General features: G+C 42.5%; 1 protein-coding gene across 1 annotated transcript in view; it reads left to right on the plus strand.

Moving 5' to 3' along the window:
- LOC118360749 (synaptotagmin-6-like) overlaps positions 1-17674 on the plus strand; it is a 44542-nt gene that overhangs the window by 15677 nt on the left and 11191 nt on the right. Inside the window, exons 2-3 of the mRNA XM_035740123.2 lie at positions 14605-15058; positions 16427-16985. Of these exons, the coding sequence (XP_035596016.2) occupies positions 14880-15058; positions 16427-16985 (738 nt within the window). The 5' untranslated portion in view covers positions 14605-14879. The remainder of the gene's footprint in view (positions 1-14604; positions 15059-16426; positions 16986-17674) is intronic.

Below are 17674 nucleotides of genomic sequence, written 5' to 3' on the forward strand. Positions count from 1 at the left end.
CTTCATCACCCACGATGGATTCTATGGCTGGCTCGGATCCATCGGGCATCACCTCCCATCGGTCCTCGAGGGGTCTTCCAAAACACAGAATGGCCAAACCTCCTCAGCCATTTTACCAGCTGTCATCATCGGCAGTTCTATGGTGAGAAACATCTCAGTTCACAGGGCAAAAACCTGCCATCCTGGAGCATGAGTACAGGACATTACAAGGCTGCTTCCTACCATCTAAGACAGCAGTCGGGGGCTGACACTGTTGTCGTGCATGTGGGGTCAAACGACATTAGGAGGGCTAGTTGATCTTTTAAACCTGTTGTGACTAGGGGGCAGTATTTTCATTTTTGGAAAAATAACGTTCCCGTAGTAAACAGGATATTTTGTCAGGACAAGATGCTAGAATATGCATATAATTGACAGCTTAGGATAGAAAACAATCTAACGTTTCCAAAACTGTAAAAATATTGTCTGTGAGTATAACAGAACTGATGTTGCAGGCGAAAGCCTGAGAAAAATCCAATCCGGAAGTTTTGAAAGCGCTGCGTTCCAATGCGTCCCTATTGAGCAGTGAATGGGCTATCAACCAGATTTCTCTTTCTCCGTATTCCCGAAGGTGTCTACAGCGTTGTGACATAGTTTTAGGCATTTATGTTGAAGAATATCTGTAAGCTGCTACATTGCGCAAGTGGTCACCTGATGGCTACCATAGTGACTCTAGCATAAAATACAGAGGTAGCCATTATTCCAATCGGTCCTACTGAAAAACTAATTCTCCCGACGGATATATTATCGAATTGATATTTGAAAAACACCTTGAGGAATGATTATTAACAACGTTTGCCATGTTTCTGTCGATATTATGGAGCTCATTTGGATTTTTTTTCGCCGTTTTCGTGACTGCAATTTCCGGGCTATTTCTCAGCCAAACGTGAAGACGGAGCTATTTCGCCTACAAAAATAATACTTTTTGGAAAAAAGGAACATTTGCTATCTAACTGGGAGTCTCGTGAGTGAAAACATCCGAAGCTCATCAAAGGTAAACTATTTAATTTGATTACACGAAAGTGTGTGCCCTCAGGCCTGGAGGGAAGCAAAGTCATTCCACTACCCAAGAATAGAAAGCACCCTTTACTGGCTCAAACAGCTGATCAATCAGCCTGTTACCACCCATTAGTAAACTTTTGGAAAAAATGGTGTTTGACCAGATACAATGCTATTCCACTGTAAGCAAATTAACAACAGAGTTTCTACACGCTTGTAGGGAAGGGCATTCAACATGTACGGCACTTATACAAATGACTGATGAGTTGGTTGAGAGATATTGAAAACAAAAAGATTGTGGGAGCTGTTTTGTTAGACTTCAGTGCAGAGTTTGACATTATCTGCTGCTGGAAAAATGTGTTATGGCTTTACATCCCCTGCGATATTGTGGATCAAGAGTTACCTGTCAAACAGAACACAGAGGGTAGCCTTTAATGGAAGCCTCTCCAACATAATCCAGGTCGATTCAGGCATTCCCCAGGGCAGGTGTCCAGGCCCCTTGCTTTTTTCAATATTTTCTAATGACCTGCAACTGGCTCTGTGTGTCTATGTAAGCTGATAACTCAACACTACCTGTATCAGCTACCACAGCAAGTGAAATCACTGCAACACATTCAGAATAAATAATAAGTTATTTTAAAAACCAAAATATAAAAAAAACTAAGAGTACTTCAACTAAGCATCCTCAACTAAATCTTGTAATGAATTATGTGGAAATTTAGCAAGTTGAGGAGACTAAACTGTTTGGAGTAAACTGTCATGGATTGTAAACTGTCATGGTCAAAAAATATTGATGCAACCGTAGCTAAGATGGGGAGAGGTCTGTCCATAATAAAGCGCTGCTCGGCCTTCTTAACAACGCTATCAACTAGGCAGGTCCTACAGGTCCTAGTTTTGTCGCACTTGGACTACTGTCCAGTCGTGTGGTCAGGTGCCACAAAGAGGGACCTAGGAAAATTATAATTGACCCAGAACAGGTGTATTTAATTACTTTGTAAAATGAATGATACAATTATACAAGACATAAACTTGTAAAGCATTAACAAGCATTACAAGGCATTATTATGTATAGTGGTTTAAAGTGTTTCAGTAAAAATACTTTAAAGTACTAATTACTGTAGGTAGTTTTTAGGGGGTATCTGTACTTTACTTTTCATATTTGGACAACTTTTAATTTAACTTCACTACATTCCTAAAGAAAATAATAATTTTACTCCATACATTTTACTCCATACATTTTACTCCAAACATTTCCCTGACAGCCAAACGTACTCATTACATTTTGAATGCTTACCAGGACAGGAACATTTTCCAATTCACACACTAATCAAGAGAACATCCCTGGTCAACCTTACTTCCTCTGATCTGGCAGACTCACTAAACACAAGTGCTTGGTTTGTAAATGGTGTCTGAGGGTTGGAGTGTACCCCTGGCTATCTGGTTTGCCTAATATAAGGAATGTGAAATGATTTAAACTTTTTTTTATACTCTTGCAATATTATTCTTTGTTTAACCTTTATTTAACTAGGCAAGTCAGTTAAGAATAAATTCGTATTTACAATGATGGCAATTACATTTACTTTTGATACTTTGATACCAAATACTTTAGACTTTCACTCAAGTAGTATTTTACTGGGTGACTTTCACTTTTACTTCAGTCATTTTCCACTAAGGTATCTTTACATTTACTCAATAACTTTTTCCACCACTGATTCTAAGCATAGCTATTCAACAGTGCTGTGTCTAGTGCTGGTCAGAAGAATTGTCTAGTGTTCTCTGATGGCTGGAGAATGTGTCTGGGGGAGCCGAGGAGAGGGTTAGGAGAGAGGGTTAGGACACCCGGAGTAGACTGAGTAAGATGTAAAGAACACAGTCCACTGTAAACAAGTTTGCATCTTTAAATACCAAAACATCCATCCTTTGAATGACTTCAGTGTTTTCCTTTCTGTGTGAACCTGAGTTAGAGGGGCTTGGAAGCCAGGTAAGGTAGCAGCGGTGTGGGCCTGGCTGGCACACTAAAGCCTGTGTGTCATAGATAGAAACTACTGTTCACCAGGCAGGCTAATTGGCTGCTAGGACAAGATGTTGATGCACCACTAAGCCACTCAATTACATCCCCCAGGGGCCCTACTTCCTGCTCTCTGATTGGACACAGGAACCAGGAAATCAAATAAATCAGATAACATTTGGCAGCAGTCAAAATGTGTTTTCTCAGACCAAGGAAAATATAATTAACTCATATTAACCTGAAAACTCGTGTAAGACCGTCATTAATCAATAGAATAAGAGCATATTAAATAGGAAATATCATCTGATCATTTTAAGTGGAGAAATGATAGAAAGAGATTACAATGATTTACTTCACACCATCACAAGTGTGGTGAGATAACAGCCAGCTGAGAGTCTTCTGTCTGTCAGCTATTGAGTGTGAGTCCTAGAAAGTTCTGTTGTTGAACCCCATGGAGTCCTTTACATGATAAAGTAATTAGCCAGCGAGACAGAGGGAGCATTGATATATAAATGGACATGCATATCCTGTGAGAAAATCGATTTTTCAAAATAAGTTAATTCCTTCACTTCCTTGAGTTCCAAAAAGTTCATCAATTGGTCAGCATATCAATAGATATACTTTGCAGAAGGAAATGGATTAGGGAAGTCAATGTTCACATGATATAAGATAAAGGCCAAGAACCAGCCAGTGGAGCTTCCTGCAGGAAAGTAAAGGAGAATGGACCTCCATAGAAACATTTAAAAACATTAAAACACATATTTTTTAAATCTCCTTGGAAATTCAGCTATACTCAATATTTTCACGTCACCAAATATCTGCACTACATTGCTAAGAATACACTGAAAATACAGTAGGGCTTAAATGCAATGACCTTACCTATAGAAAAGCGCTGTCAGTGTCACGGTATATACATAATTAATGAGACATACAGTCTTTATCAATATCCTTTGTAGGACTTCCTGGTTAAATAAAGGTTAAATAGTCTACTGCTTTGATCTCAATTTATATTGATCAAGTAATCTGTTTACATAACATATAAAAATACCTTTAACAGGACAGATCTTGGTCTTCAAATGCAATATTCATTACCTGTTCTAATACCCTCAACAATGTCGATGAATGTTAAGGGACTTTGTCTGTTTATTCCTCTTAGAGAATAGGCCTATATTTCATATACAAGTGCAGTTTGGGAAATTGATACTGCAGTAAATGAAGGACTGCTAAAGTCAATGAATCACAGTAAAAAATGAAACCTTGTAGCAAGCTGGACGTTTTTAATATACTTTCACCACAGCATCTATATGAATCACTATCCCTAACCCCTGATACACCATCCATCCATCCTCACAGCATTTAATTAGCTACACCACCCCTTGAAAAATCTGTTTACAAGATACCTAATAATTACAAAATCATCTCTCCACTCTTATTAAAAAAGGGTGGCTAAAACAATTAGTAGGAAAGCAAGCAAAAGCAGGGATACTGCTAGAATGCACTCCATCCAACCCCTACCCAATACTGTAGCATTTCAATAGCTTGACCCATCCTTGAAAGCTGTTTACAAGAACCAAATAATTATAACATTATTTCCACTATTTGAAAAGGGTGGGTAAAATGACTAGCAAAGACACAAAATCAGGGACACTGCTTTAATGCCTTAACTCCATCCATCCAACCCACTCCAATTCATATCCGAAACACAGTACATCAGTACAACAGTACACCTCACCCCAACCCAGTATGTGAATGTTACTGTGAGGGAGGATGTCTTACATTCCCTTGCCATAATCATATGAAAATCATGGCTACTACTACTATGGACTCCATCCAACCCCAACCCTAAATAACACCATGCTCTAATAGTAGACCTCACCCCAGATCAGTGTGTGAATTGTACTGTGAGGGTGTCTAACAGTCTTTCCCATAATCCATTCCCATTTTCTTCCCACACCTTTGGCAGGCAGGCGGATATACAGGACACACACACACACACACACACACACACACACACACACACACACACGCACGCACGCACGCACGCACGCACGCACACACACACACACACACACACACACACACACACACACACACACACACACACACACACACACACACACACACACACACACACACACACACACACACACACACACACACACACACACACACAACCCTCTGGCAGGCAGGCAGATAATGCTAGAGTCTAACCCTTCTCTTCCTGGCATGCTGTGGAGTTTTAAGGATTTGGGGATGTGGGGGATTAGAGGATTTCAGATTGCAGTGAGGAAGAGAGAAAGAGAGTGAGCCATAAAATGCAGCTATCAAAAAATAAGAGAGATGGGAATCCTGCCTTTAATCTCCTTGTAGTTGGCCTGTTGTATTGCTCTTTAATTAATCATGTTCAACTGTGAACATTTGCATTTTGAATAGTGAAATTGTCTGAACATGAGATTCACCACTGGAAATGACTGAGGGTTTCCAATGGACAGCCTTTCAAATACAATTTTACTTTGGAAGTTTGGAAGTGAAATTGCTATCCAAAGCCTATTTTACTCTGAACTCCCTCATCTTCGGTAGCAGCGTGACTCTGAGCCACTCTCCATTGCTGTGGCTCCCCTCTCGTTCCCAGGGAAATATCAGCTGTCATGGCGATGTGTTGGAGGGAGTGCCTGTGAGTAATTGAGGGATACAGGGCAGGGATAGCACCACTGCTCCCTGCCTTCCTCAGAGATTGCCCTTTGCAGAAAATGAGCTGAGCAGTACACGCCAATCATTTTTATTCAATTGATGACAGTGGATCGTTAAGGCTCTTGAAAGATTTAAATCCAAAAGGTCAACCTTGGTTTATCATTGAACACTCTCCTCGTTGCATTGTGGACAGCAACACGTGTAATACAATATGTAATACAACATTACCAATACAGTACAACTCGTGCTGTGCACAGCCGGCAGTGTATATTTCGTATCGTGCCATTAGCGCTATGCAAAAGTGGACCTCCTTCTGGGTTTTGTCTGGAGATCAGTCGATTCATAACAGCCAGTAGAGAGTGCGTACATCTGTCTAATGACACCGTTTCTATGGAAACCAGGTTAGATTTTGAAGGCACTTGAAGTGAAAAACCCCCGGGCTTGAGTTTGCTCTGACACTTCAAAACAAAGTTGAATTAAATTTTTGGGCCGTTCTGAAAGGCTACATATGCTTCAGCCAAGGCCCAGCTTGGTAGAACTCACTATTGGGATGGAAGCAGTTCACAGCCAGCCCTTTTCATCTTTCATCGTTCTTCCATTGAAAGACTTAACAATATAGGCTTTTACTGGGCCTACTGGTGCCGGTGTTGAGCTTGATGTTGATATAATTGTATGTTGGAGCTTCTGAGCTTTCCAGACAACACAATATTACAGTTTTTTCCAACTGCTTACACACAAAATCTTTTCATGTCACACGATTTTTGAAACCTCTCACTCAAAGTGCAAAACTACACACCAAATATCCCAAACCATAAGCTATTTCTCAGCCTTTGACTCAGTTGTCAATTGCATAAAACACTTTTTTCAAAAAACTACACACAATTCTCTACCTAAAACACAAAAATCTAACAGGAAGTGACTTGCTTTCCTTTTCCAAACACAACCAATCAAAATGCTACACTTATTCACCAGGTCACACACACATTCCTCACATGTGCAAACACTAATAGCTTAACTGATCACTAACCAATCACTGCTTTACTGTAGTATAGGCCTATAAATAGGTCAAAGGTCAGATTACCTGTTTTGAACAATGGATGCCAACAATGGACAGAGAGCAAGAGGAGTAGGAGGGAGAGGGAGAGGAAGAAGAGGACGAGGGCAAAGAATAGAAGGAAGGAGAGCCATCTCTGATGAGATGAGGGCAACACTTGTTGATCATGTGATCAACCACGGTTTGACCATGAGAGAGGCTAGACTGAGAGTCCAGCCCAACTTGAGTTGATTTACAGTGGTGTCCATAATTCAAACCTTCAGAAATGAGAACAGGTATGCAACTATCTAATGACTATTTTACCATTACAGTAATGTACTGTAAAATACGTATGACTGCATAGTGGTCCTTCTGTAGCACAGTTGGTAGAGCATGGCGCTTGTAACGCCAGGGTCGTGGGTTTGATTCCTGGGACCACCCATACGTAGAATGTATGCACACATGACTGTAAGTCGCTTTGGATAAAAGCGTCTGCTAAATGGCATATTTTTTTTATTTTTATAGTATTGCATAAACATTTGTAACTCTAAGCCGTCCATTTACTGCACTGCATTGAATGAATGAGGTTGGTTATCATGCTGTACTACCTTTTTTTGTACATTGTTTACAGTTCCTATGCTGAACACATACTGTGTTTGAATTCTGTACAGAGTGGAAAGGCAAAGACATCATGGAGGACGAGGACACTTGTTTACAGATGTACAAGAGACTGCAATTATAAATATGGTTTTGGCAAACAATGCAATTAGGATTCGAGAGATAAGAGAGCATATCTTGAATAATGACACCATATTTAACAACATCAATGCTGTAAGTAAGCCTGTCGACCACACAACGCATCCTCCAACGGCACCGAGTGACGATGAAACAACTTTACAAGGTGCCATTTGAGAGAGACTCTGACAGAGTCAAGAATATGCGACATGACTTTGTAGAGGTTTGTATGCAACACTACTTCCAGTACTTCAGACATACCATATTTACTCATCTGTATATCCTTTTGTCTGTTACAGAGAGTATTGGAGCTGGATGCCCATGTAATTCGCCATTAATTTATTTATATGGATGAGGTTGGCTTCAACCTCACCAAAACCAGGCACTGCGGAAGAAATGTAATAGGACAGAGGGCAATTACCAATGTCCCTGGACAGCGTGGGGGTAATGTAACTATGTGTGCTGCCATCACTCAAAACGGGTCCTCCATCACAATGCCACACTGGGTCCGTACAACACCGGCCATATGCTCACTTTTCTGGATGCAATTTACACAATGCTTGTCCTTGATCCAGATCAGGAGCCTGCTAGATGTGTGGTTTTATGGGACAATGTTAGTTTTCACCGGGCTGTTCTGGTCCAAAACTGGTTTGCCACCCATCCACAATTTGTAGTTTCATACCTACCCCCATATTCACCTTTTCTAAATCCCATAGAGGAATTGTTCTCAGCCTGGAGCTGGAAAGTGTATGATCGCCAACCCTAAGCCCGCATGCCGCTTCTCCAGGCAATGGAGGACGCATGTGGGGACATAGAGGTTGCCTCTGTCCAAGGTTGGATACGCCATGCTAGGAGATACTTCCCTCCATGTGGGGACATAGAGGTTGCCTCTGTCCAAGGTTGGATACGCCATGCTAGGAGATACTTCCCTCCATGTGGGGACATAGAGGTTGCCTCTGTCCAAGGTTGGATACGCCATGCTAGGAGATACTTCCCTCCATGTGGGGACATAGAGGTTGCCTCTGTCCAAGGTTGGATACGCCACGCTAGGAGATACTTCCCTCGATGTTTGGCAAGAGAAAATGTGGACGAAGCATTGTGGCCAAACCCAGGCCGGAGAAGAGATGAAACGTAGCTTCACCCCTACCAATTCCTGGACTGCCCCCCCCGGGACCCCCCTGTATTCTAAAGAATATACTTTTGGTTTACATATGTTTATGGTTTTGTTGTATGCTACTGTATACAACAGTAATGTTTGGCCAAATAAATATTTTCTGTTTCTACATTGCATTGGTGTTTACAGTGTACTTGTTAACCCTCTCAGCAGATTACTTTCACTGTAGAACATTGTATTGAAATGTAGATATAAGCCTATGAAAGACCAAAGAGCTTTAGATTTAGAACAACAGTGTTCACATGGTATATCCAAAAATGTACTATTATGAAAGCAGTGTTTGCCATTTGATGCAAATGCTTCATTCTGACATGTGTTTATGGCATTTTGAATGCAGTGTTACATTTTGAAGGAGATGTGAGGCATTTTGCATTTTGTGTGTGCAGTTTTGGGAATTGTGTGTAGAGTTTTGAAAAAAGGAGACAGTTTTGAAAACGTGTGTAAGCAGTTGGAAAGAACTGTAATACAATTGTATTTTAAATCCTTAAAAAATATATACATCCAACAACGTAACATGTTCTTTCATATGATATTTTGATATCATAAGTGATTTTGTGTAAATGTAAGGGTGGAATCACAGCTACATGTACCACTACTGCACCAGCTGTCCTTAGTCTTTACTGTGCTTTGACCTTTCTCATTTGCATAATATTATGATCAAAACATTATTTACCATACAAAAGGTGTAGAGGTTTAATCTATAAGCATGGCCCTGTGGGATGGTAAGAACTGTATACCCTCTCCTCTCACCTGTGCTACATTGACCCTACCTTCCTTTCTCTTCTTCAATTAGGTTTTATGGTCATTGGCCTCCAATATGTTGCATCACCGCAGCCAACTGAACAAGTGTATAAATCCATTATACACTACATAACCAAAAGTATGTGAACAACAGCTTGTTGAACATCTCTTTCCAAAATCATGGGTCTTGATATAGAGTTGATCCCCCTTTGCTGCTGTAACAGCCTCCACTCTTCTGGGATGGCTTTCCACTAGATGTTGGAACATTGCTGAGGGGACTTACTTCCATTCAGCCACAAGAGCATTAATGAGGTCGGGCACAGATATTGGGCGATTAGGCCTGGGTCGCTGTCGGCGTTCCAATTCTTTCCAAAGGTGTTCAATGGGGTTGAGGTCAGGGCCAGGTTAGGTCAGTGCAGGCCAGTCAAGTTCTTTCACACCAATTTCCAAAAAACATTTCTGTATGGATCTCACTTTGTGCACGAGGCCATTGTCATGCTGAAACAGAAAAGGGCCTTCCCCAAACTTTTGTCACAAAGTTGGTAGCACAGAATCATCTAGAATGTCATTGTATGCTGTAGCATTGAGATTTCTCTTCACTGTAACTAAGGGGCCTAGCCCGCACCATGAAAAACAGCCCCTGACCATTATTCCTCCTCTACCAAACTTTACAGTTGACACTTTACATTGGAGAAGGTAGTGTTCTCCTGGCATCCGCCAAACCCAGATTTGTCCGTCGGACTGCCAGATGGTGAAACGTGTGATTCATCACTCCAGAGAACGCATTTCCACTGCTCCAGAGTCCAATGGTGGCCAGCTTTACATCACTACAGCCAACGGTTGGCATTGCACATGGTAATCTTAGGTTTGTGTGTGGCTTCTCGGCCATGGAAACCCATTTCATGAAGCTCCCAACTAACAGTTCTTGTGCTGACTTTGCTTCCAGAGGCAATTTGGAAGTGTTGAGTGTTGTAAACGAGGACAGATGATTTTTACGCGCTATGCGCTTCAGCACTCAACGTTCCTGTTCGTGTTTGTGCGGCCCACCACTTTGCGGCAGAGCCGTTGTTGCTCCAAGACATTTCCACTTCACAATAACAGCACTTACAGTTGACTGGGGCAGTTCTAGCAGGGCAGAAATTTTACAAACTGACTTGTGTCACGTTGACGGTGACGGTGTCACGTTGAGAGTCACTGAGCTCTTTAGTAAGGTGATTCTACTGCCAATGTTTGTCTATGGAGATTGCATGACGGTGTGCTCGATTTTATACACCTGTCTGTGGCTGAAATAGCCGAAACTACAATGTCATACTCTTTTTGACCAGTCTGATAGATGGGCTACACATACTGAAAAAGAGTGTCGCTATTTCACTCACTCAGATGCTTTCTCCGGTGAGATACATCCAGCCACTTGCGAATTGAAGGAAAATTATGAATAACAGAGAAACTAAAGATACATTAGTTGCTATCTTTTTTTCTCTGTACATTTTTTGGGGAAGCCTGGCTTCCCTTGTCATCCATCAGTACACATCATTGCTATTCCTGCTCTTTTCCCATGATCCATCAAACGCATTTATTATGGCAGGTTCAATTTACACTTTTTTCAGTGCTTATTTGAATGTTATTGAGAAAACAGAAAGGTGTCAAATATTTTTTTCTCAAACATCCTTTCTGAATTCAAAATGATTCGTAGATGTAATCATCTACTTTTTAATCTGATTGCAATATTTTTGCTGGTAACATGACAAATTACAGTTAGAGTTTTTTGATAAACCGTTACTCCACAATGCTGAGTGTCTCTAGTGTGGACATTACAACACACACAGAGCAAATGGAAATTCACTGCTCACTGTCTATATCTGTTGGCCTACTCCATTGTCTCTATTGTGAACATTACATTACACTACTGTGCAATGGTCTCTCGTGACAGACCGTCAGCACACTCAGATTTGCTTCCAGGTTCCAATGATCAAATGTGAGATTATGTTGTCATTATTGGAAAATTAAGTACTTTGTATAATAACAACAAATTAATAATGAGTTAAATATCATGAAACAGCTACATTATGCATTCCAAAGCCATCATATATCATTTCACCTTCCATTCTATTCTCTGGTCAGATAGCCTACATAAACCATAAATTTACAATCTTTGCATTTTTTGTCACAGTTGTCACAGAGAAATGTGCCAGTGACAGGTCAGTTAACACTGTCCTTTGTGAAGAACTGGGAGAAATGGGAGATGACAAGGAGGAGTCATGGCTGGGGATGATGTTGAAATCCCCTCAGAGAGGCACAAATCCCCATGTCTAGGAAATCCGGGCTCCATCTTGGATAAGCCCAAAGCTCTCCGAACTGGACCCAATTTACAAAATGCTTTGATGGAGAGTTCATTTGAGTAAAAATGTACATCTTGAAACTTGGAGCTATCTGAGGCCATTTGAAAGCTAAAACTGTATTATAGAAACCATAAGGCATGCGTAAAGAGATCTTCATTATACCTACTAATACTGCAATACCACTGTCTTAGAGTTTGATGTAGAGTGTGAAAGGATTTTGAAAGGATCAAATTTATAAAACAAAAAAAAGCAATGATCCATATTGATGATTGTCAAAAACTGGACATTCAGCCCATGTTTCGTTTGAACCATTTACAAATCTCCCTGTATAAATATTATATCATGTACATATTGAAGGCTATAATGTAACTGTTGAACAAATATTTTTATTTTTGAACATATGCTCATATTTGTACATTAAACTGAGTAACAGTTAAGCCCGCTGAATTTCTAAAAGGAACCAATTGAACCTGCCTCGAAGCAGGTCTAATGGTTAGCAGGGAATGACAGTATGTTGATATTGGAGTCAGAATATAAACAGAAAGCACCAAGATGCTCAGAAACTCTTCAGTGTGAATTATTGCAGATAAATCAGGGTAATCAAGTGCAGCAGCATTGGATGAACACTGCAGTGAAACCCAAATAAATAAAAGTCCATTTTCCACAGTATGGAAACATTGGCAAGTATCAGGTGGAGAAAAATAATTACATTGCTGTAACGGTGGGTGAGTGATGGGTGTGGAGTCAGACGCAGAGAGCAAAAGTAAACGGGAAAAAACTATTTAATGTCCTCTACAAAGTAACAGGTCCAAACATGGGTGAAGCCCTAAACACAGGTGCAAACAAACCCAAAACCACTGTTACAAAACCCGGACAGCGAAAACCACAAACGTAACAATAACAACAGAACACTGGAACAAAATAAAATAACGTGCATCAACAAAACAGTCCCATGTGGCGACAAACACTGACACGGAAGACAAACACCCACCACTCAAAAGTGAAACCCAGGCTACCTAAGTATGATTCTCAAATCAGGGACAACAATTGACAGCTGCCTCTGATTGAGAACCATACTAGGCCGAACTCAAAAACCAACATAGAAAAACCAACATAGACTACCCACCCCAACTCACGCCATGACCATACTAAAACAAAGACAAAAACAAGGAACTAAGGTCAGAACGGTCAGGAAGTGAGAGTACCCCCCCACTCCAAAGGTGCGGACTCTGGCCGCAAAACCTGAACCTATAGGGGAGGATCTGGGTGGGTGTCTGTGGCGGCACTGGCACGGGACGTGGACCCCACTTCACCATAGTTTTTTTGCGCCTCTTAGCCCGCCTCCGTGGCCTCTTTAGAGCGACACTCACCGCCGACCTTGGACTGGGGAGAGCGATTCTGGCATCGCCTGGCTGACTGATGGCTCTTGCGGCTCCTGGCTGAATGACGGCTCTGGCAGCTCCTGGCTGACTGACGGCTCAGGCGGGTCCTGGCTGACTGACGGCTCTGGCGGCTCCTGGCTGACTGGCAGCTCTGGCGGCCCCTGGCTGACTTGCGGCTCTAGCAGCTCCTGGCTGACTGGCGGCTCTGGCAGCTCAGGACAGACTGACGGCTCTGGCGGCTCAGAACAGACTGGCGGCTCTGGCGGCTCAGGACAGACTGGCGGCTCTGGCGGCTCAGGACAGACGGGAGACTCTGGTGGTTCAGGACAGATGGGAGACTCTGGCAGCTCAGGACAGACGGGTGGGGCTGCCACCGGAGGGGTGGTGCGTGGAGGTGGCACCGGACAGACCGGACCGTGAAGGCACACTGGAGCTCTTGAGCAACGAGCCTGCCCAACCTCACCTGGTTGAATGCTCCCCGTAGCCAGGCCAGTGCGACGAGGTGGAATAGCCCACACTGGGCTGTGCTGGCGAACCGGGGACACCATGCGTAAGGCTGGTGCCATGTACACCGGCCCGAGGAGACTCAAAAACCAACATAGAAAACAAACATAGACTGCCCACCCCAACTCACGCCCTGACCATACTAAAAGAAAGACAAAAACAGAGGAACTAAGGTCAGAACGTGACAATTGCATCAATAATATATTTATAACGCTTTGGCAAGTATACCCCCGGGCGAATCAAGCCAACAATGTGGTGTTTTTTCTTCATCTTCTCAAAAATGTTTCATGAATGTTTGTCCTTGGTGTTGCCTGCTAGCATTCTTGGTGGCTCTCCAGGTCTTTAGATCCCATTTGTTCTTGCAGAAAACATATTCATAATATTGACAAATTAATTAGTTTGAGAGGCTGTTCCAAGCCCACCACACCCCATACCCGTTTTCATATCCACACACATACAGATATACACTACAGACAAACTATCTCCAGCGAGAGCATTTGACACTGTAGCACATCTCCCAATAGGCTTCGTTGCTATTGAAATAATAAATAGATTATTTATCATTTATCAGAGTTAACTGTAATTACTTTTTAACTCAGTTGCAAGGCTAACAAAGTGTGTGTCTTTTTACTGCTTTAAGGATGAGCTTTGTGTATTCAGCATCCACATGTATACATCAATGACTGCAGACAAATGTATAATATGATCATCAATCTTACAGGTTTGACAGTAAACATATGGCGGTCCATCTTTCAGACCGCCAGTGTTTCATTGCCACTGATACTGCGATATCAGTCTACTGTGTTACTGTGTTGCAGCATTGCACCATACCAATCTACTGTGCCATATTTTGTATTTCAATCTAATTGACTCTGATTCTCTCTGTTTCTCTCTCACTGTTACCACCATCTGCTTGTCCATATTGTGTGATCCTGCATTTGGTCCTTGCGGCTCTGCTCCAGACGTCACTTTTGGCCTCCTCCTCGGTGTGTTTGTGGTGTGTGGCTTGGTCCTGCTGACTCTTTGTGCCTTCGCCTCCTGGAAGCTGTGCTGGGTGCCTTATTTGCGGAATAAAGAGGCAGCAGCCCTCTCCTCCAACTCTGCAGCCCTCACTCCAGCCTGTGGTCCCCCAGACGACTGCCCTCCCTTCCACCTCCACCTTCACCCTCCTCACCCCCTCCACCACAACCAGCACAAGTACCTCCCCAGCCCCAACCAACAAAAGTCACCGGTTACCATGGCAACGGATAAGGTGAAAGACCCGATGGGTTCCATGGGATTCCTAGAGGCTGCTGTGAAGATAAGCCACACATCGCCTGACATCCCCGCCGAGGTGCAGCTCTCAATGAGGGAGCACTTTTTGAGGCGCACGCAACGCATGCAGAGGCAAGCCACTGAGCCCGCTTCTTCCACCAGGTCAGCACCCACAGCACGCACACACACACACACACACACACACACACACACACACACACACACACACACACACACACACACACACACACACACACACACACACACACACACACACACACACACACACACACGCGCGCACACACACACACACACAGACATGCTCCCTCACACAAATAAACACACACACACACACACACACACACACGGTCAGAAAAATGTAATGGCTCTGGTAAACACACACACACACACACACACACGGTCAGAAAAATGTAATGGCTCTGGTAATAATAAAAATATTAAAGTTTAAAGAACCTGACATGTACACAGGGACAGTATCTCCAAATCTCCAATCATGATAGAAAAGCCAACGTTTAATCTACCTGAAACCACTTCAGCATTTCACTGCCATAGACGCGTACACACACATGCACGCGCACACACGCACACACACACACACACACACACACACACACACACACACACACACACACACACACACACACACACACACACACACACACACACACACACACACACACACACACATACAGTACAGTACACACATACACAGAATCATGGTCTGAAAAACTGAATGGGTCAGTTAGTCAGCAGAAATATCTATAGTCCGTTAGAAAGAAACTTCATAGGGACCTCACAAAAAAACGGCACAAATAATGTCACTAACAAAGTTACGAATGAACTTTTATCTGAATTCAATTTGTTATTCCACAGCTATTTAAAAATACAAATTGTACATGATTATCATAGTGAAAAAGACAATTATGTTTCAATTTGTTTCGGTCCTCCCAAGCGCTTGTGTTACTTTTTGCCTGTGAGCCATTTGGTGCTGTTCATTTAATATAAGGTTAATATCTCCAGACCACTTCATGATGAGTAATGCAATACACTTAAAAGCGTAAAATCACCAGTAAAACAACCCCACAGACATTATTCCACATGGCCACAACTATAACGGGGGTCTAATTATTGGATGTACCTCAAATTATTTTTCAATAACATAATCTCTGTGCTCTGTTGTCTTGAAATACCCATACCCATCCTGAATAACAGCCCCCTAAGAGTAGGACAATTTATACTACTGACTAAGATAAATTGAATTGGGGACCATGTAGTTCTAGGTTGCAGAAACACTATTAAGATTCGAGAAACCACTTGGAATTGAATTCACCTGCGGGGCATTCAAGCAATTTTTCAAAACACTGACCTTTCCAGACGCCACAATGAAGCTGTTCATATTCTCCCTCTTCTACTCTCTCTCTGCCTTTTTACACATCGCCTGTCGCTACTACAGGCTGAATGGTTTAGTGGGGTTCTCATATTTCTCCCTCCTCTCTTCTGTCTCTGCAGACACAGCTCATTCAAAAGGCACCTGCCCAAGCAGATGCAGTCCATCAGCCTGGACCTGGGCAATGACTATGCGGATGAGGATGAGCAGCCCACCAGCATCGGACGCATCAAACCAGAACTCTACAGACAGAAGACCTTGGATATAGACGAGTCCGCCAAGAACAGCAACGCCAAGAACTGTGGGAAGATCAACTTCTCCCTGAAGTACGACTATGACAATGAGGCCCTCCTGGTCAACATCCTCAAGGCCTTCGACCTGCCCGCCAAGGACCTGTGCGGCAGTTCCGACCCCTACGTCAAAATCTATCTTCTCCCAGATCGCAAGAAGTTCCAGACGCGCGTCCACCGGAAGACGCTCAACCCCACGTTCGAGGAGTCCTTCCAGTTCCCCGTGCCTTATGATGAGCTGGCTGTTAGGAAGCTCCACATGAGTGTGTTTGACTTTGACAGGTTCTCCAGACATGATATGATCGGGGAGGTGGTGGTGGATAACCTTGTTGAGACGTCAGACCTCTCCAGGGAGACAGACATTTGGAGGGACATTCAGTACGCCACAACTGTAAGAATGTCTGTCTGTTTGTCTTTGACTCAAAGCAGAGTTGACATAGCCTGATCCCAGATCTGTTCGTGCTGACCAGCCTAAAGTTAACATTACTTATATTTGAAACCAGTTGTAATAATCTCATTCAAATCATATGCCCCCCTTCCACCAGAACAAAAAATGATGAACAAATGTGAGTTCAGCATGTCACAAATATTTTGTTGAAGTAAGAATTTATTCAAGTCATATGAAATGATAGTAATTATAAGCTAAAGGCATAAAAAGTACATGTAATCATCGCAAAGGTCATAAAACTGTCTCGGCAAAAACATTGAGCCCTCCAACGAGATACTGAAGTGGTCATTATATTTGACAGTAATTCTATTTGGATGGTGTCCTGAGGATGTCTTGATGAATAGTGCACTATGCTGTTGGCATCCGTTTGGATTCTATTGGAGTCTACATCACTCTGGCATCGTTCTGGCATCACTCTGGCAGCTCTCTGGTCTGAGGGGTACCTCTGTCAGATGATTTTATTTGGACCGTATTGTTAGACTTCGGCTGCTTTTGGAGGGCAGTTCAATAATCCAGTAGTTATTGCTAAAGTGGCAGAAAGCAGTTGGCTCGTTGCTTAACAAATACATATTATTGAACAAGGACTCCCAGCCAAAACTGCCTCAACCACCGTCTTATATAAAGTAATGTAT

The sequence above is a fragment of the Oncorhynchus keta genome, chromosome 28, assembly GCF_023373465.1.
Source record: "Oncorhynchus keta strain PuntledgeMale-10-30-2019 chromosome 28, Oket_V2, whole genome shotgun sequence".
Taxonomy (NCBI): domain Eukaryota; kingdom Metazoa; phylum Chordata; class Actinopteri; order Salmoniformes; family Salmonidae; genus Oncorhynchus; species Oncorhynchus keta.